A 22,194-nucleotide genomic window follows, 5' to 3' on the forward strand; every position below is an offset into this window, starting at 1 on the left:
ATTTATTTCAAAGTACCTTTTAATTTGGCGTTCAATAAATTCTCTAAATTCCTGTCTTTTAAATAGCATGGAGTTTAATCTCCATCTATATGTTCTTGGTGGGATGTCCTCCAGTCTATTGCTAATAACAGGGTTGAATGATCAGATAACAATCTAGCTTTATATTCCGTTTTCCTAACTCTCCCTTGGACATGGGCTGACAACAGGAACATGAGTATGTTTTATGTCTACTCGAATAATATGAGTATTCCTTCTCCTTTGGGTGTTGCCTCCTCCATATATCCAAAAGTTTAATTTCCTGCATTGATTTAACCATAAATTTGTCTACTTTGTTCTTTTTGCACGTCTTTTGTCCAGTTTTATCCACATTTGGTTCCAAATTAAGATATCTTACAATCTTCAAAAAAATATCTTGCATAAACTTTTGATCCTCTTCATTAGGTGCATATATATTCACCAAATTTCGGAATTCTGAATATATCTGACACTTTATCATTACATACCTCCCTCCTGGATCTATTATTTCCTCTATTTTGATTGGTACATTTTTATTGATTAATATAGCTACACCTCTGGCTTTTGAATTATATGATGCTGCTGTTACGTGCCCTACCTAGTCTCTCCTTAATTTATTATGTTCCACTTCAGTTAGGTGCGTTTCCTGCACGAATGCTATATTTATTTTCTCTTTTTTCAGTAAATTTAATAGCCTCTTCCTTTTGATTTGGTTATGTATTCCATTAATATTTATAGTCATATAGTTCAACATGCCCATCTCATACTCTGTTTACACCTCATTTCTGCTTCCTCACCACCACCTTTCCCCTCTTCCCCATTTTCATCTCTGTTTTCCTTTTTTGAACTCAATGTATGACAACACTTCTAAAACATAAAATACTTCAATCACTCCCACATCTAAAATTCCCTTAACCCCAAGTGTTCCCCCCCCCCTTCTCTGAGTTGCCCCTTGACCCTTGTCTGGCAACCACAACTCCCCTCTCCCTTTGGATTGCGAACCCGTTCGCAAGTGTCAACTGATTTCACAGTGACTGTTATTCTCTCCCACCCAACCCCCTCCAGAAAAGACTTTTATCTTAAGATTAAAACAAAGTTCACCCTCTTTCCTTCTCTATTTTTCCCCCTCCTTTTTTTTCTTTTTTCCCCCTCCTTTTTTTCTTTTTTCCCCCTCCTTTTTTTCTTTTTTCCCCCCCTCCCTTACTTCCCTTTTCTTTCCTTTCTTTAGTTCTTACTTATACATTATTTTTACATCTTTATATGTAGTTTGTCATCATTCTACGTTCTTGTTACATCTCTTCATCTCTCTTTCTGTCCTGCAGGCATTCTGCAAATTCTTGTACTTTCTCCGGATCTGTGAACAGTCTGTTTTGCTCCCCCGGGATAACTATTTTAAGCACAGCTGGGTGTCTTTTTTTCATAGAATCAATTTTGCTGTGTTAAACTCCTTACTCTTCTTTAGGAGTTCAAAATTTATGTCTGGGTTTAAAAATAATTGACCCTTGTACTCCAATGGTTTTTTGTCTTCTCTAATTTTATTCCTTGCCTTCTCCAATATATTTTCTCTTGTCGTGTGTCTCAGAAATTCTGCTAAAACGGATCTTGGTTTTCGTTGTGACTGTGGTTTCGGGGCTAGTGTTCTGTGTGCCCTTTTTATTTCCATTCCTTCCTGTATTTCTGGCATTCCCAAGACTTTTGGGATCCATTCTTTTATAAATTCCTTTGTATCTGTGCCTTCTTCATCTTCCTTTAGGCCCACTATCTTTATATTGTTTTGTCTACTATAGTTTTTCATTATGTTCATCTTCTGAGCTAACAACTCTTGTGACTCTTTTAACTTTTTTGTCACTTTCTTCCAATTTTCTTCTTAAGTCATTCACTTCCATTTCTACAGGCATTTCTCATTCTTCCACATTTTCTCATCTTTTCCCTATTTCTGTTATGACCAACTCTATTCTACTCACTTTTTCTTCTGTACTTTTCTTTTTTTTTAAATTTCACTAAATTCTAATGTCAACCATTCTTTTAATGCTTTCATTTGTTCTTGAAATTTTTTAAAATCTATGTACTGTCCATCTATTTTACCTTCTATTCCTCTGTTCAGAGCTTGGTGTTCTTCTTCTTCTGTGTCTGCTCTTGGGTTTGTGTCTTCTACTTCTCTTCCTTGTATCTGTGTCTCTTCTGACTTTCTTGTTGTGCTGCTTGCCTCAGTTTGTTGGGTGTTTTTTTTCATGGCTTCTTGTTGTTGGTCCTCTTCTTCTGGGCTAGTTATCTGTTGGGCTCCCTGTTGCTGTTTTTCTTTCTTATCACTCCCTTTCCCATTGCTTTCCTCTTCTTCCTACTGAGAGCCCTGTCAGGCATCTCTCAGCTGGTCGCGCTATGTGAGTTCACTCCACAGTTGGGCCCCCCTCCCGTCGGTGTTTTCCTTTTCCTTGTTATGCGCATTTGTGCACTTCTGTTTGGCTCAGTGAACCATTTTTTCAGTCCTGCGGTCAGGAGGTCGCGACCCTGCAGGGTCTCCAATAACCTCGGGGAGCGGGCTCCTCTGTCCATGATAGGTCCCTGCCTCTTCATGCAGGTAAGGCCTTCTCCTTTCTCTTCCGGCGTCTTTCCTTTTTTCCCCATTGTTTTTGGTTTTTCCTTCTTAGATGCCATTTTCTTTCTTTTCTCCGCACCTTTATCTTTTATTTGTTGTGTTTTGTGTTTCTTGAGCTTTGCGTTTTCTTCACTTTATTTCTTCTTTCCTGGAGAGGGCTGGTATTCTCCTACTGGCCACTACTCCATCATGTGACTCCTCCCTTTTGATTTCTAGTTGATTCAGAGACAGGGTTGAAACTCAAATTCCATGTATCCTCAGAATGACTTTGGTGATGGAAGTGGGTGTAGTGAGCAAAACTGATTTTGTATCCTAAGTCGAGCTGGTTGACAAAGTGAGAAATTATTTTATTATTCTGATTGGATGCCTTACTGCAGGGATCTGTCCTGGATCCACTTTGTAATATCTATATTAACAATTTGAAAGACTGTAATTAATGTGTGTATGTCTGTGGATTATCCCAAAATTGGTGGTATAGTTGTCAGTGTAAATTTACAACTGGATCATGCAATTAACCAAGAAATGTAGATGGGATTTAACTCTGAGTGTGTGGAGATGCATTTTGATAAGTCAAATCAGGGCACTTCTTGCACAGCCAATGTTAGGGTCCTGCAGAGTGCTGTGGAACAGAATCCAGTTACTTTATTCCTAATAAATGGCATACAGATAGATGAGATGCTGAAGAAGCTGTTTAGCAGGTTTGCCTTTATCAGTAAAAGCGTTGAGTACAGGAGTTGGGATTATGTTACAACTGTATATTTGGGGTATTGTGTGCAGTTCTGGTTGCCCAATTGTCAGCAGGATGCTATGAAGCTGGAAAGAGTGCAGAAAATATTTAAGAGAATGTTGTCAGGAATGGGAAAGTAATAGTACAAGGAGAGGCTGTGACTTTTTTTGCCTGGAGTATAGGAGGTTGAGAGGGGCATTCTTATTCCCAGTCTAGGGGAGTCTAAATATCGAAGGCAAAGATTTAAGGTGAGAGGGGAAAGATTAAAAGCGGACTCAAGAGACACATTCATCATATAAATGGAAATGGGTTTGTGGAATGAGCTGCCAGAGGAAGTTGTATTGGTGGTATAATTGCATTTAAAAACAATTTGGATAAGTACATGGAAAGGAAAGGTAGAGAGGGATATGGGGCAAACAGGCAAATTAAATTCAAATATCGTGTTTCCATGGTGTAAAATGCTTTGGCTCAATTAATCATTATTGTGCTTCATTTTTTGAATTGTCAACATTTGGGTTGGAACCCTTCGTCAAAACTGGCCCTGGTAGTGTTCTAAGCCAGGACACCGAACATTCTTTTTCAAAAACCATTAATGTTGTTCAACCTGCTGAGTAGATCTGAAGATTTTTTTTTGTACCGTCACCTTGCTGCCCATAAATACATAATCTCCACTAACAAAGGTAATTATCCTGTCTGGCTTCCTCACTATCTGATCTGTTCACATGGAAGGGCAGTAGTGCTTGGAGATTATTGAGAAATGGAACAAAGATGCTGTGGTAAGAAAGTACCCAGTCAACATCAAAAAGGAGGAATTTGCTAAACCGGTAAGTTTTCCGAGGCTATGATTGTTGCACAAATACAAAACAATGCTGGAGAAACTCAGACCATGCAGCATCATTCAGAAGTAAAGGCTAATTAGCATTTCGGGTCTGAGCCCTTTGTCAAGGTGTGAGCCAAAAGCAGGAAAGTGTCTAAATAAAATAGCGAGGTGGGAGGAAGTGGCATGGGAGGAGTACAGGCTGACAGAGAAGAGGTTATGGGTTGATATGGCGGGAGGGTAGAAGAGAAAAGCTGTGGTGATAAGGGAGGGGTTAGCTCTCTGAATGGATAAGTAAAGGAAGGGGTGGGGAACTGGAGGAAAGTGGGTGATGAGCTGCAGGAGAGGAGATATAGGGGATAGGGAAAGAGGGACGGGGAGGACTTCAGCAGAAATTGGAAAAGTTAATGTTAATACTGTCTGGTTGGAGAATGCCCAGATGAAATATTGTGGAAGAAGATTAATTGAAAATATTGGGTCTGTTATAGTGGGCAATGAAAACAAAATAAAAGTTACTGTGGGTTCCAAGAGAACAGAAAGTGGTTAGCACAGGAAATGGAATAGATATCATTAAGGCCTCCCTCCAAAGCAAATGAAGTCAATGAGTGCAAATACAGCAGATGTTTTAGAAGCATTAGATGTAAGTTGTCATTGTGGGAACAGATGTGATGAGAGAATCAAATAGAAATTCATGAAAAATAGGAGGAAGTATTGTTAAAGGAGAATGATGGTGGTCACTCTGATCCCTGGAAATGGTAAAATAAACTGGAGATGGACCTTGTGGGAATTGTGGAAATTAACAGCAAAGTTATTGAGGGAAGGAAAGCACGAGAATTTGCATTGCCAACAGCTGATGAGAGTTTTCAACATTTTCTATTTCGTGTTTAGATTTCCCATCTGCAGTGCTTTGCCATTTCCACAATAATCCTTAACACCAGTCCCCTGTAAGACTACATACTCAGCCCCTTGCGGTACTCCTTGTGGGTTCCTAATTCTGTGGCCAAATTCTGTTCTGACTCCATCCTTAAGTTTGCAGAGGAAGACTGGATCTGAAACTTTGATGAGATACAGTTTCAGGAAGAAGGTTGCCTGTGGCATGGTGTCCAGACAACAACATCTCCTTAAGATAGTGAAGGAGCTGGCCATTAACTTGAGGAAACTGGGGTGAAGAACACACCCTAATCTGTATCAATGGCGCTGAGGGGAAGATGGCAGAGAAATTTAAGTTTCAAGGTGTGAACTCACCAACATTTTGTCGTGGTCCAAGTACATTGATGCTCTGACCAAAGAACTCCAATGGCCCGACTTCCTCAGAAAGAGAAGGAAATTTGGCATGTTGCCAACTTCTCACTGATTTTATAGATGCACTGTAGAAAATATCCTCTCTGGTATCATCACAGATCACCATGGGAACTCCTCTGCCCAAGAGAGCAAAAAAACCCAGAGAGTTGTGAATGTAGGTCAGGCTGTCACACAAACAGTCCTCCCTTCTATAGAGTGAAAGAGGAAAGTCTGCAGATGCTGTGAAGAAGGGTTCAGGTCCAAAACATCAGCAATATTTCTTTGCTTTTTATGGACACTGAGAAGACCGGTTGGGTTCCTTCAGCATTTTGGTGTGGTTTTACTCCCTTCTAGCGACCTGGCCTCGGAAAAGCAAATCCATACCATCCCGATTGTACTCTTTTCTCCCTTCTCCCGTTGGGCAGAAGAAATATGAGCTTGAAGGCATGTGTTGAGAACATCTTTTTCCTGCTGTTATGAGACTCGTAATCAGACCTTGAATACACAAAATAAGATCTCTCATTCTTGGACCTTGCACTGTTTTCTTTTTAAAATATTTTTATTGATTTTATACATGGGAAATAACCAGTACATAGTGCATACGGAATGCAAAATGTAAGAAATTATACAAATCAACATATTACATTGCATGCATAATGTCATTACAAAAGTAAATATACAAAGGAAAAACAGCAAAAGAAACAAAAATCAAATGTCATCAAAACCCCATCCCCCTAACAACGCTGCATGGCAGAAACAACAATAAACTTGCTCCTAAAATTGAATTGAAAAAAACCAACAAAGCTCAGATTATGAATTATATCTTAAAATTGTGATAATTCAAAATTGGTCCTCACAATGCTAGAATTATTAATTGAATATCAAATCTTTCATTATTTTAATTGCACTTTTATTTGTAACATAATATTCTACTCTTCTATTTTGCACTACTTGTTCAACTTAAGTATGAGTTGACTTGCCTGGTTAGCATGCAAAACAAAGGCTTTCACTGCACAATAATAATCAATTATCCGACTTCTCTACTCACCCCCACCGAGACAAGTGCACAGTATAAACTGCTGCTTCACCATCAAGCAAGTTGCATGGGGTACTAAGAATTGCACAATGATTAATAATATTGAAAATTAGATGATAATTAAAAAATAGGATGAAGAAAATTGTCATTTTTTTGAAGACCATTTGGTAAGAGAAAGATGGCTGTTCTTTTGGATTATCAAATAGCTTGTAATGTGTCAGTTCAAATTCTGTTGAAAGATTTACAGTATATAAAAATTCTCCAGTCTATATACTTGAACTCCATTGTACCTCGTCACAATGTTGTTCTGGTCAGTGCTTGCGTTCTCCTTTTCTTGAAGTTAGTTTATGTCAATAGCAAATTAGATTTGAGGTTTAGAGGCACACAGGAGATTGCAGATGCTGGAATCTGAAGCTAAGCAGTCTGCTGGAGGAACTCAGTGGGTTGAGCAGCATCAGTGGGATAAAAAGAATGGTTGATGTTTCAAAAGAAATGCTTAATTGAAGCTGGTTAAATGTAGTGTCAAGAGGACTGGGTGGACAGGGGCCCTATATAGGATTGGTAAATCAAGTAGAAGTGAAACATGACAGTATTTGGCATTTGATTTTCAACTACCAGACAAAAAGAGAGAGAAAGAAAGAAGAGAGAAATAAAGGGGTCAGATGGAGGAAGATGAATCATACAGGGGAGATCAGATGGAACTGAAGAGGGGAGAGTGGAGAGAGCAGAGTTCAGTGGAAAGATGGCGTGGAAGGGAAGAATGAAAGAGGAGGGTGGAAGGGATGACAGGACAAGGAATCAGTGGGAACAAAGGGGTCAGGTGGAGTTGGAGGAGTCAAACAGGTTAGAGTAGATGCCATAATTAAGTAGAATGCTAGAGAAACTTAGCAGGTCAAACAGTGTATTTTATACAACAAAGATAATATTCATTAAAAGATAATTTGCAATATAAAATACACTGGCCTGCTGAGTTTCTCCGGCATTGTGTTTTCATTAGATTTTTGAAAGCTAATGTGATAATGAGTTTGTCATATACATTGTACAATATACAATGCATCAAAATTTTTATTTGCTCCTGAACAAATTCAGCTACAATTTATTGAATTAAAAAAGAGATAATAGATGCATATGATAGTTAATAAATAATAGTATGGTGGAGAAGGTGGTATTCCTAGTTAAAGACCTATTGGGTCATCCATACTTCAAAGCAGCTATCTATGAATAACCATATGTCCTGTCTATTCAGATAGCCAGAGAGAATAGTGATTGGCCTCGTTCTTGGGTACGATATTTGTTTAAAATATTTGACTGATTAAACAGCAATATCTTTGTAATTTGAAAAGATACTAAAAAGTGACTTCCCTCGCATCTTCAAACCCTGCTGGAGTTGTTTCTCTTTTTGAATGACTCAATTTTAGAGACAATTTTAGACAGTAGAGTTTGAAGTGCAGTACAACGAACAAATTTTACTGCTTGTTCCCGAGTTCTGTAATGTCAGACCCCTATTCCTTTGCTCTTTCAGATAGAACATGGAACAGCATAAGACAGGCCCGTCAGCTCATGATCTCTGCACTAAACATGATGGCTAAATTAAACTAAAATTTTGCCACTTGCACATAATGTCTATCCCTCTCTTAGTCTTTCTGGAAGCCCCTTAAGCACAACTATTGTATCTATAGTTTGATTGGTTTGTCGATACTGAGGCTGAATTTGTAGTCCTGTAAATTTAGTCATAATGGTTTAATAAATATTTATTTTATATTTGATAGTTGTTGACTACAACTCAATAAATATCAATAATTCTTCGTAACCTCCTTGAGTTTTGTCACATTGATTTAAAAAAAAACATGGTTCAGCTTTGGGTTCCACCTTATTTTTTCTATTTCAAATGATTTAATTCTCATGTCAAGGACCTTGTTAACATACGAGCCTTATAATTATGATTACCATAATGTACTACTTTGCAATTGTTCGAGAGTGATACGACTGTCTTATTGCATGGTTACGTTTTTGGTAATCTTATTTCTCTTTGTCCTGCAGTTGTTGATGTCTGTGTTTGACAACAGCATTAAAGCACACGGGGTTGTTGATAGTGACCCTTTTGACTGGGAGAAAACTGGGATGGATGGATCTTTTACCATGATAACCACCTCGACCACTCCTCAGCTACATACAAGGCAGACTCCTGCTGCTCTTGGGTGAGTAAAATGTTGTGATTGTGGGTTTAAATATGTGAAGGGAATATTTACAGTTCTTTGCATGTTTTGCATTGTGTATAGTTTAATTTTTGCACTACTAATTCTGCCACACACAAGGAAAAAAGATCTCAAGGAATCTCATCATTGTCCTCTCGTCAATAAATCTGAAATCTAGAACCGTGATTAGAACCCATTACTTAACTTATATCCGTTTCCTCAGACCATGCAGTTTTCAGCCCCAATCTCAAAAAATCTGCAGAATATGTGTGCCAACTCCTGATGCTTTTAGGGCAAACCCCATTTGATTTAATTGACTCAGCTCCACAGAGTAAAGCATTCAACAGTCAGCAGAAATGATTGAGTTCTACCCTCTGGGGCTTGGTTCAATTGTGTCCAGTATTTAGTTCTTCATTATAATTTAACTTTAAAAATCAATGGACCTATAAACCATTCAAACAATCGGGTTTTTAATGTTAATATACATTTGCATAATTAAAATTAAACAGCTTTGTTTAAGTTCCTGTAATAATGCTAGAGGTGAGAGTAATTTTCACTGTTTGCAGGAAAGTGTTTTCACATGTATAGCAATGATATTCACAAAGTACAAAGCATGGTTTGTACATTTCTTTGGAGACAAGGAAAATGACAAAATCAGAGACTATTTCAATGATCTCCTGATTGGCCTCCAAAGTTGAGAACTTTCTAAACTTGTATTTGAAATTCTGCTCATATTCTGATTGGGTGTTTGTGATCCACCGTCAGGTTAGACACGATGATGCATCCTATTAACCCAGGCATCATATATACTGCATTGGATTGCTCTGGCAGCTTGTTATGCCTTTAATTGTCTTGGTGTTAAACCCTCCTTCAGCCTCTGCACCTCAAGAGCTATATTTCTGACCAAAGCTTTGATCAGCTTTTCAGACTATATGACATGATGTTAACTGTTGTTTGATCGCTGCATCATTGAGGTACCTTTGAATGTTTTAAACTCTATAAATATGGCTTGTTGTAGAGGTTACAACTGGAATGTTAAGAAGAATAAAAGACAACAAGTGAATAGCATAGGTTGGGGTGGAAGGATAGGAAACAAGGATATGGTTAGAAGGGGGAAACAGAGCCAGAGCCAATAAGATTTTAAACATTGAGAATTATTTTTTATTTTTATATTATAAAGAGAAAGAAAGTGAGAAAGATTTTATGGGATCTGTACAGACAGGCTTCAAGATGGACTGGGGGGATAGTCAAGCTTGATTTAATACTCAATTAAGTAAAAGGATCACATTGGAGCCCTCATCAATTTTCTCTGGTGGGAATGCCTAATTCGATATGGGATATTACAGAACAGCTGGTGTAACTCACAAAGTACAAAAATAAAATGTTTACCATTAACAAATTTAATAAGGTTTATCTTATGTCATTTGTTAAGTGGAAAAATGGATTGTATTTTATTGCAGAATATGATCCTGAGCTAAGTTGAGGGAAATTATTACTTACCCATCAATGTAAGAAACGATCATTTCAAAACTCTTGTATTAAATATTCCATACTGGTTTTCAAGTTAAACCATTGTATCCTCTACTTCTAAATCCTCTTGAAGAAATATTGCACTTTATTTCACTATTTTTTGAATGCATACCATAATGGTGTTTTTTTTTCTGAACATTCCCATACCTACCTTCATAAATAAATGTTGTATTCCACCAGCAGTAATAGTATCTAGTTAATTTTAAGATGACATAATCCAATACACCCCAGCAGCCATTAATTTTTACAACTGATTTCTCATCATAGGGAAAATAAGTTGTTCTGTATTACTTTTTCAGGGGGAATTGTGGCACTTTGGAAAATTGGGAGGGGTGTTGCATTTATGCAGATGTAATACCTTCAAGGTATTGCAACGTTACATTTATATGATGTACAACGTTCAAAAATGCTTCACAGTTATGAGGTAAACTGCACACTGTGATAAAGGTGGGAAGATTAAGAGAAGTGACCAACAAAGTCAAAGACCTTGTTCTGAGTAGATACGAAGGTAGATGTAAACGTAAGGAATTCTTGTATGTTGAACCTTTGTCTTATGGCCCAATCACCAGAGAGGGAATGAGGGATCTGAACATCTTGTACATCTCAAGAAATATAGGATTATGGAGATGATGGTCAGCAAGGGGAAGGGAAAAGGCCATTTTGTGTGGGAGGTCACACAACTCAGCAAAAAGGGTGGTGGGATTTGAATGTAGTCGGAGGATCAAAGTTTTGGATGAAATGAGAAGTGGAGTATGTCAACCCACTTTGAAGAGCATTGTAATAATTTGCTTTTTAATTTTATGTAATTGTAAAAGAACAAGTTATGTAATAATTTAAGATTTACCTCAATGGACCATTTCATGACTTTTTCAAGTGGTTTAAAAAAGTGATGGTCTAAATCTGATTTAGTATTTGGTCATGCACATGCCACTGCAAAATCTTTATTTCCAAAAGTATTCTTACTTGCAGGAGGATTTCCTATTATATTAAGGAAGTAAATAAATATGTGTAGTGAATATATGAAATAATTCTTGAAACAAAACATAAGAGAATTAGATAACTTTGAAGCCAGCATGAATGTGGCAAGGCAGGTGATTTGGACAACATGCTACTTGAGAAAATATACTTTGGGAGTTGGCTTTGGAGTTGAGCTATGCCTTCCTTGAACCTCGCTATGTAAAATGTATTTTTTGCTGAGTTGACTTTCTATCTCTAAACAATTACTTGGTCAGATTTATTATTTGCTGATGCCTTATTTCTAACTTGGTTCTGCTCTGGGCTTCTTGGAAACTATACAATTTTAGGACTCATATAAAACATTATTGAAAATCTTTGTTCAGATGATGATTCATTTTATAAATCATTTAATTATTGCATTGCTTTATATTGCTCTATATACTCAAAATTCAGCTACAGTTGAGTAAATGTCTAAAACAGTCTTGAAACCAGTCAGCAGGGAAATTAGTTTATCCAGATGGAAGCAAGCCAAGCAAAGTTAGTTTCTTAGAAATCCATTGCCAATCGATAGTGGTAAATATGCTTTGTAGTAACATCAAAGCATTTGCTCTGGTTCATCTTGGGATATGAAATTATAGCCTAATAACTATGCTATCAATGTAGTGATAAATTCCAGAATAGTTTTATTTTGTATATTTAGCTGTGGAAGCCAAGCATTGATTAAAATTGCTTTTTAAAATTTTTTCTTTCCACCCCACCATTTCTTATTAAATTAACTTGTCTCACATTCCATGTGCTGGGATCAAGTAATTTTAGGCTCCTCTGGCAAATAAAAGGGCACTGTGTACCCACAGCTTTTTTCGTATTCCTTTCATGCAGTGTTGTCATCTTTTCCACAAAAAAAGCTATCCCAAAAGTGGATAAGTATCGGGAATAACCAATGACTCTTCACTGGTGGAACCATTTGAATCAATCCAATGGTTTTTTTTTTTGAAGACTTTATTTAAAATTTTATAACATGAATACAATAAAGAATTACATTTAAAGAAAAATAGAAAAAAAATTAAAAAGGTATGATTACAATATTACATCAGAAAACTACACAAAATAACCCCCCCGTTAATTGTAACACAATATTAATAGTCTAACTTAAAATTAGTCCAACCCTCCCCTCCAAAATAAAGAGTGAAGAGTTAATAAAATTGACAATATTATATATGAAAAAAAATACCCACTTACAAAAAAGAGATAAAACTTAACCTAAAAAAATTCTAACAACAGCAAAAAAAAAATTGTCAATACTAAAATATCACACTTAAACATATATTTAAATCAAACTTAAATGCATATAATTAGCAAACGGAGTCCACTTTAACTTATAAAAAGACATCTTATCCTGAATTGAAAAAGATATCCTTTCCATAGTCAAACAAAATTTCATTTCCAAATACCACTTATCTAAAGTTAGTATATTTCTATCTTTCCAAGTAAGTGCTATACATTTCTTAGCCACGACTAAAGCTAAATAGATAAAGGAAATCTGATAATCCTCTAAACCTAAATCAATTAATGATTGCATGTTCCCTAATAAAAATATATCGGGATCTAATACAAGATGGATATTATATAAACTGTTAAAAAATAGATTGAATACCTTTCCAAAACTGTTGCAATCGATCACAAAGCCAAACAGTATGCAAAAAAGTATTGGCCGTCTGATCACATTGAAAACAAGAATCCAACTTACTAAGACCAAATTTTTTTAATTTCTCCGGCGTTAAATATAGCTGATGAATAAAATTATAATTAATCATCGCTAGTCTAGCGTTAATTAATTTCCGAATACTATTCTGACAAATTTCCATCCAAGCTTCTTCAGGTATTTTATGTCCTAAATCTTTTTCCCATTTCAACTTATCTTTATCGCAGTCTTTTTTACTATCAATTTCTTGTAAAATACAATACAAATCAGATATATATCCCTTTTTTGGTATTGAAAGTACATATTCTTCAAAACTAGATTCAGGCAATAAAATCATATGTCGACCACATAACTGTTTTACAAAAGATCTTAATTGATAATATACAAATATCTTCTTTGGCTTGGCTTCGCGGACGAAGATTTATGGAGGGGGTAAAAAGTCCACGTCAGCTGCAGGCTCTATATACAAATATAGAATTTGCACTAATACCATATTTCCTTTGTAATTTGTCAAAGGAACAAAAACAACCCTCAGAAAAACAATCAGATAAATTTTTTATTCCCTTCTTTTCCCATTGTTTCAAAGTGGCATTGGAGACCGTAAAAGGAACAAGTTGATTATTATATAATGGCATTCTTCCAGAATATATATTTTTAAGTCCCAATTTTTTGTTTACTTGTCCTTAAATTCAATAAATCTTTCAATATTGGCACATCATAAGTTCGTAATAAATTTTTATTCCATCGAAACAAAAACTCATGAGGAAATTTTTCTAAAATAACCGCCATTTCTATCTTTACCCAACTAGGTGGGTTGTCCATATTCATTAATGCACTAAGAAATGTGAATTGAGCTGCTTCATAATAATGCTGAAAATTCGGTAATCTTAAACCTCCAAATTGAAAATCCCACATCAATTTTCTCATTGCTACTCTCGGAAATTTTCCCTTCCATAAGAATTCTCTAATCGCTTTATATAAATCCTTAAAAAAACTTTTTTTAAAAAAATAAGGAATTGATTGAAACAAATATTGTATTCTAGGAAAAATATTCATTTTTATGGTATTAATCCTCCCTAGTAAACCCAAAGGTAGATCCCTCCACCTAATCAAATCTAATTTAATCCTTTTTATTAAAAATCCAATGGTTTTAAAATTAAGTAATTTGTTTACTTCATAAAAATAAGGCTGTTGTTAATATCTTAGTGCTTTGAATCACAGGAACATTACATTTTGTTCATGTGGTAAAGAAATTTTGTCATTTATGTTCCAAATCAGATTTGTGTGCTAGAAAAGAAAAATGGTGCATCATGGCCTGCTGTTGATGTCCTATATTTTGTAGCTTTTACCATTTTTATGAAAAATACATTCTTTGACTACCAAATTACATGCTTTTGCATACATTTCTGAAATGTGGTTATTGCTTATTTAATCTCAATTACCAACGTAATATGTCAAATATTTGATGTTGGATTACCTCTAAGTTCCATCAAAAAACAAGCTGCATTCACAGACAATACAATAGCTGCTCAGTATCTACTACTATGTATTGTTCAAGATGTTGGTGCTCTCATGACCAAGGATCTAATATTGACGTTGTGAGTGGAAAATTGTCTAGAAAATTTCAGAATGTAGAGTGATCTCCCAGCCCTTCAATCATCAAGAATGTTCTTGTGTTTCTTTGCATTTACCCATTAACAGTAGATAGCTGTCCATCAAAGATGCATCATTGTTCATCGTGATTCAGCTGAGGTAACAATCCTTAAAAAAAAAGAGGAAATGTCACAGAGATGTTGATTAGAACTGACTACCACAAGTGATTGAAAGAATATAGATCAGACACAATTTTTCTTTTTGGACAGCAAATTTTGCTCAATATAATCAACTGCTGATTGTCACCAGATACAAATAAACTATGCATCCTCCAATGTAATAGCTGAATTATTCATATATTGCTAAATGTATTTTGTACAAATAACAAGATAAATATTTGAGAGAATCCAGAATTTTATCACATAGATTGCCTCACCCTGCTTTTGAAAGACTCCATTAGTAAATTAGATCCATTTTCTTGCTCCTCTTTCCTGCCTTTAATTTTTTCATTTTTAATATTTATCCATTTGGCTTTTGTGGATTGCAATTGAATCTGCTCCCACCACTTGTGTAAAAGTGTTGCTTCCCAGGTAATAGAGTATCTAATGTATTTCCATTTATCAGGTAGGACTGCTGTCAAAAGAAATATACCAGTATTTTTAATAATTATAAAGTTTTATTTTTAATCCCCAAACCTTAAAGTTTGCTTCATAAAGTGCCCTAATTAATGCTTTTATTTTGACAGAATTGCCAATGCTTCTCTGGTGCCAGGGGATCTGATGAAAGAAAACACTGATGAGGTATTGCAAGATGAGCAGCTCAGTGATGGTGAAAATGCTATTCCAGGCATTATCTGCCCCGAAAGGATGGCAGAAGTTCAAGGATCTCAAAACCTACAAGCTCCTTACATTGGCGAGAAGGATGTTTGGGAAGAAATGGACATTAACAGGAACAAAATGAAGCTCTCTGGCTGTAAGGTAAATTGGATTTAATCTGTCAAAGAAGGACGTAGGACTTTAAAAGTTGAATCAAAACCATCATTGTCATGTTTATATTGGATTATTGCTCAGCATCTTGCTGAAAATACTGTAAATTGTACTTGCTTGGCAATTTTGTTATTTGTTATGTTGATTCTCCTTTTGGCCTCAGGTGTTCTCTATTTCTACCAATTTTGTTATTGGCATAGATATTTCTCTTTGATGTAAATTGGCTATTTCAAGGCAAGCATGAAAATAGTCTTCTTTATAGACAATGCAAAATAGTATACAAGAAATGACAGGCAGTCATTATTTTGGACTTCCTCATTGACCTGGAACTTCGTCTCAAGTACGCAAGTTATTGTTGATTTGTTTAAAATAATGTCTCGTATCTCTGGCATGTGAGACAGTAAGCATTTCAGGAAAATAAGTGGGAGAACAAGACTGATGGGAATGTTCAGAGCCAAGATAGGCTAACTGTCCCATCATGCCATAAAACCAAACTATATGCAGTACATTTCCCCATATTTGAAATTCAGTTAACTGAAAAGTCCAATTATCCAAACATGACGTCACACGTTGAAAAAAATTTTCACCCGCCGTGCTTCTGTGGGGCTTTGACGTGCTTTTAGCACCAGTTTGGTAACAACAGAGGTCAAAACCAGCCTGGAAGACAGACACTGAACTGCTGGATGCCAACTCAGAGAAGCAGACAGGAATCCTGAGCCATCAGTGAGTGAATGGAGGAAGTCGGTGGGTCAGGAAGTGCATGGGGAGATTGTCCTCGTTTCAGGTAACTCCCTCCCTCTCTCTCTCTCTCTCTCTCTCTTTCCATTTCTTCTTTACCCTCCACTGTACTTGGCTCTCTGCTGTCCCAGTGCCATCAAGGAGAACAACCTCCCATGCAAGAGTGGGGATCTTAGCCTCCCGGGCAGGATCAGCGACAACGGTTTGGGGGGGTGGGTGTTTAGTGTGATGTGGGCAACTGGTTAGATCCTCACTATTTGTACAACTTGGATAAAAAGATTGATTTCAAGTCTGTGTCGACTATCAGTAAATTTAAAGATGGATGTACACTTCTGATCATTATGAAAAAAGAATAAACCCACTGGAACTCTGGCTGCTATTTGACTCCAGGATACCATTGTAACACTGAAGATAATAAAATTACCCTTGGAAATGTAGTAGTTTCCATAATATCAGTGAATGGAGATTTTGGATCATGGCGCTAGAAGCAAAAAGACATACCCGATGGAAAAAGTGGGGAAAAGTAAAATAGAGGACCAAAAAGCACCAATAAATTGTTATTTTCATACCTGTGATGTTTTGCATGTTCCTGTTTGTACCTTAAACCATTTTAAATGTATTTTTAAATCTTTATTAGACAATAATAAGGGAATTTCTATTAAGATTTTAAAATAGTAATGACTTAAATACTTGCCAGTGCTAATAACCCAGATGTTCTGTAGTAAAAATCCTTTTTTAGTTAAAGAGCCATAATGTTGCCCATAAACTCAGAAATATCTTGTGGCATAATAATTAAACTTGTTTCCGAGGACTGATCGAATTAGATTTGAACTCTGGTTGCCTTAGAATATAGGATTATTGTTGATTAGTTTGCAAGGAAATGGTTCATGTCTTTTTAGAATGTAATTTAATTTAGAAATCCAGGCCTTCTAGCCCAAGAACTCATGCTGCCCAAATACGCTCAAGTGATCAATTAGCCTACTAACTGTACTTTTTTGGGATGTGGGAGAAAACTGGAGTATCTAGGGGAAACCCACAGTGCTCGTTTGAACCTGGGTCGCTGACAATGCAATAGCGAAGTGCTAATCAATAATTTGAATCTTCTGAGTAATTAAAATATTATGTTTGATTTCTAGTTGGTTTCTTTAAACTGCAGCTACTTTATTATTCTTTAACCCTTAGTAACGTATCAGAGATATTTACTGTTCAAATTCTTCAGCACAAACTACCTTTATCTTGATGAAGTAGCATCCAAAAGAGTATTCTATTGAAAATCTGGAACATTGCTTAATTTGTATCATATATATATCCATCATAGTAAAAGGGAACATGGGACAGCCATGGATTGCAGGAGGAAGTATACATCATGTTAAATGTAGGAAATGGTTGACCAGGAAACATTGAGCCTCAGTACTATTTTCAGTGTTACAATGGTATCCTGGAGTCAAATAGCAGCCAGAGTTCCAGTGGGTTTATTCTTTTTTCATAATGATCAGAAGTGTACATCCATCTTTGAATTTACTGATAGTCGACACAGACTAGATATGTTGAAATCAATCTTTTTATCCAAGTTGTACAAAAAAAAAACCAGACTTACTGCGAGAGATTCAAGGACACACTCAATTTTGTAGTGATTCTTAGTTTACATTAAGTTTTGATGAGTGATGCATGTAATCTGAATTGACATACTGGTGCATTATAGTGCTTTAGTATGGGCAGAGGGAAAGATGAACAGGATGCTTACCATCAGACCTGAATGTAAAAGATTGTGTGGCTCTCTGAACAAGAGCAGGATTTCTCTCCTGTGTCTTGACCAATGCTCATTTTTCTAACCAGCATCATTAAAACATTTCCTTTTGAGGAAAACTGCTCTGTGGATATTGGTTATTCATTGCTGCATTTTATATATTATAATAAAGTGCCAATAATTTAAGAATATATTGCACTAACACTTTGATGTTTAAAAAAAAACAAAATATGAAGCCTTTTTTCATTAGCTATGATGTTTAAATTATTTCATCAATTTATATTTTGGATTCATTGAGATCCAGTGAATCTTTTAAATGTTGGCATATAATGTAAGCAATGTCAGGCTCAGTAGATATAAAATGAGTACAAACACAAGGCTGGAGAAACTCAACATACTTTGTATAGTTAAGAAATATAGCCGATGTTTTGGGTCTGAGCCCTTCGTCTAGATATGATAAATATGTAACCAGAAGGCATTGCAAATTTTATAGCATTATACAAGGATAGTCAGCAACAAATTTCACAGATTTGTCACCCTCTGGTTGAAGAAACACATACGCATATCTGTTCTAAGCAGACACCCTTCAATGTTGAAGTTGTGTCTTCTTGTCCTAGACCCTCTCCCATAGGAAACAACCTTTCCATGCCGTCTCTATCCACACATTTCAACAGTCAAAATATTTCAAATGAGATTTCACCCCCTCATTCTCCTAAATTTCAATGAATATTGGCTAAATGCTGTCAAATACTTCTCATAGCCCTTTCATTTGCTGAATCATCCAAGAGAACCTCCTTTGAACCCTCTCCAACATGAGCACATCTTTTCTTAAATGAGGAGCTCAAAACTGTTCACAATACTCCAAGTGAGGTCTCACCAGCCTTATAAAGCCTCAACACCACATCTCTGCTCTAATATTCTCTCTCTCCCTCTTTAAATGAATGCCAGCATTGCATTTGCCTTCTTCACCACCATCTCAACATGCAAGTTTATCTTCAGGCCTTCCTACACCAGGACTCCCAGGTCCCTTTGCATCTGGGTATTTTCAATTTTTTTCCCCATTTAAAATATAGTCTGTCCATTTATTTTTTTTCTATCAAAAAGCATGACTGTACTCTTTACGACATTATATTAATTTGCCACTTCTCTGTCCATCTGTCTAAGTCCTTCTGCAGCCTCTGCGTTTCCTCTGCACTATTTGCTCCTCCATCTACTTTAAAATCATCTGCAAATTTGATCTCAAAGCCATTCATTCCATAATCCAAATCATAAATATACAACATAAAAAGAAGCATCCCCATCTCTGACCCCTGGCAGTCAATCAGAATGTGATCCTTGCATTCCAAATCTGCTTCCTGCCAATCAGCCAATGTTCTACCCATGCTAGAATGTTTTCCTTTAATACATGGTCCCATATTAAGCCGTCTCATGGGTGGCATCTTGTTGGATGTCTTTTGAAAATTAAAGTACACAATATTCACTACATCTCCTTTATCCAGCCTGCCTGTCACTTCCTCCAAGAGTTCCAATAGGTTTGTCAAGCAAAATTTTCCCTTAAGAATGCCTTTGTTCTATCCTGTCATGTGCCTCCAAGTAGTCCATATCCTCATCTGTTACAATCTACTGCAACATCTTCCCAACATGTGACATCAGGGTAACCGGCCTATAATTTCCTTTCTGCTGCCTCACTCCCTTCTTGAATAGTGGAGTGACATTTGCAATTTTTTCCAGTCCTCCAGGACCATGCCAGAAGTTTATTGATTCCTGAAAGATCATTACCTCTGCCTCGACGAACTCAACCGAGGGAGCAATGCATATCTTATCCACCCTTTGACTTGTAGCAGACTTCAGCATGGGTTTTATTGGAAGGTTGCACGTGGCAATTGGAGTCAGGTGACTCAGGCAGTTGAATTTGAAAAGCTCAGATCAGCAGGAAGCTGATTGGGCATTAAAGATTAAGTAATCCAGGGGTCTTGTATTTTATTTTTAATGAACTTTTGACACTGGTTAGTATTCATTTTGACTCAGCAGGCTGGAGATGGACCTATTGACCAGAGTTCCACACTGTACATGCAGCAATGAGTAGGAAATTCACAACTACAGTAATTAGTTTTTTCTACAGACCATTCAGCTTTCTGAGCACCTTCTCCCTGATACTGTTTGACATCTGGCGCACTGCTAGTGTTTTCCACAGTGAAGAATGATGCAAAATACTCATGTAGTTCTTCTGCTATCTAATGTCCCCAATTATTACTTCACCAGTGTCATTTTCTCACTTCTGTTATTCTTTAAATACTTGAGAAGCTTTTTACATCCTCTTTGATATTTATTTGCTACATTCATACTGCATTGTTTCCCTCTTAAATTTTTTTTAGTTACCTTTTGTAAGTTAAAAAAAAACTTCTCAATCCTCTTCCCACTAATTTTTGCTTCCTTGTGTTCCCTGCTGGGGGATCTCTAAAATGCTGAAAATACTTGCCAGGTCGGGCTGCATCTGAGGGGAAGGAAATGGAATTTAATGTTTCAGAACAACCCTCCTCCTTCAGAGCTGGGAAGACAACAAAAGAAGCTGCAGGGAGGGTGGTGACCATGGGACTAGCCTGTAAACAAGGTTATCTGGCCATTGAGTAAATATCAAGATAAGAAATAGGAGCAGGAATAGGCCATCTTGTATATGGAACCTGCCCATAATGGCTAATATAGCTGTGGTCTCAACTCCACTTCAATATTATGCAGTTAGATGATTTAAAAAAAAGAATGTAGGAGCTGCAATGTATAGAGGGCAGACATGCCTGATGCTCGCTTGTGAATGTAAACTTCGAATTGTTTCATTTCTCAGTCTGTATCAGTCACCCATCTGTGATGGTGGCTGAGCTTGTTTGCTCTTTTTATTTTCTCTGGGAGCAAGGGACGGACAAAACCTTGTGCAAGAATATTTTCCCACTCTGAAATTTGCAGCTTTTACATTCGTTTGCCTTTGTTCTTTTCTCTGTTATCCCTCTATCCACTGACATGCTCTCAATTGCCCAGATAATTGATTACAGCTTGTCGCCATGGTCACCCTGCTTTCACCTTATCCGGATCATCCCCTACTCTCCACCATCCCTGTATCTTAACGGCCTTTGTCTCTTCCAGTTTTGTCGAAGGACTTTGACAAGAAACATTAACTGTTTCCCTTCTCACAGATGCAGCCTGACCTGCTGAGTATCTCCAGCATTTTCTGTTAAAAGTATTTTGGTTATCATCTTTCTGGTCAGAAAAACCTGGGAAAATGTAAACAATTTTTCATTAATCATGATGGATCAATAACAGGAAAGATCAGTCTGCAATATTGAAACATTATCTTTCTTCTCCATCAACTGTAACTATGTATATTTATTTATCTATCCTTTTATATTATCTCTTTTCCTGTCTTGGCATATTGTGGTAATTTAATTTATACAGTTGTAGTTGGTGGCCATAGAAAGTAAGAACTTTGCATCTGTACATTATACAACAAACACATCTTGGTATAAGCAAAGAGGGTCATAATTTTAGCTTTGATTTATTTGGCATTAGTGCTTCAACAAGTGTAAATTCAAAACTCTCAAAGCTTTTTGTAATTTGCTTCAAGGTCAGTCTCTTTTATTCATGCATGTGTATTAAAGAAAAGCAAGCTTGTTTACCATAGGAATTTTTAATCCCAAGGAATATTAAAGCTATTTGTGGCCAATCTGTACCTGTGGTCATTATTGTTTTATAAGAAAACGCAGCATCGATTTGTAGACAGCATAGTTTGAGAGGGAGTTTTAATGAGTTTTGATTGAGAATATTGATCACAACATCCCAGATTCCTTCAGAATGGTGCCTTTCTATGATTGCACTTTTGGATTAAACACGTCATCTAAAACATGGACCAAGTGGACACAGATATCTGAAAAATTCTTTTGTTTTATTTGGAGATCAGGTAACATATGCAGTAAAATATTTTGCTTCTAAAATTGCAGGGGGGGACAGAAGAAGAGAGTAGTCATGGTACTGGAAATGTGCCTCAAAATGGATCCCCTGTAAAGGTACGCTCTGAGACTTTGCAACCAGATCGGGATATGCCATTATTAAGAAAGTTGAGATCAATTCACAGCTTTGAGTTTGAAAAGCGTCTCACCTTGGAGCCAAAGCCTAGCACTGATAAATTCTTGGAAGCTTGGTAAGTGGAAGTTTATTCTCTCCTGGATTAATTTTTCATTGTGAAGAAATGCTGCAGTTATTTCGCAGTGTATATTCAAAGGATTGAA

General features: G+C 36.5%; 1 protein-coding gene across 11 annotated transcripts in view; it reads left to right on the plus strand.

The window, feature by feature from the left end:
- The window catches only part of LOC138753854 (tau-tubulin kinase 2-like), a 250,204-nt gene that overhangs the window by 177,822 nt on the left and 50,188 nt on the right, over window positions 1-22,194 (plus strand). For all 11 annotated transcript variants that reach the window (XM_069917342.1, XM_069917349.1, XM_069917348.1 and 8 more), the window contains 3 exons: window positions 8,513-8,670; window positions 15,195-15,426; window positions 21,907-22,106. In XM_069917342.1, coding sequence (XP_069773443.1) covers window positions 8,513-8,670; window positions 15,195-15,426; window positions 21,907-22,106 — 590 coding nt within the window. The remainder of the gene's footprint in view (window positions 1-8,512; window positions 8,671-15,194; window positions 15,427-21,906; window positions 22,107-22,194) is intronic.

Source organism: Narcine bancroftii, chromosome 2 (assembly GCF_036971445.1).
Source record: "Narcine bancroftii isolate sNarBan1 chromosome 2, sNarBan1.hap1, whole genome shotgun sequence".
NCBI lineage: Eukaryota > Metazoa > Chordata > Chondrichthyes > Torpediniformes > Narcinidae > Narcine > Narcine bancroftii.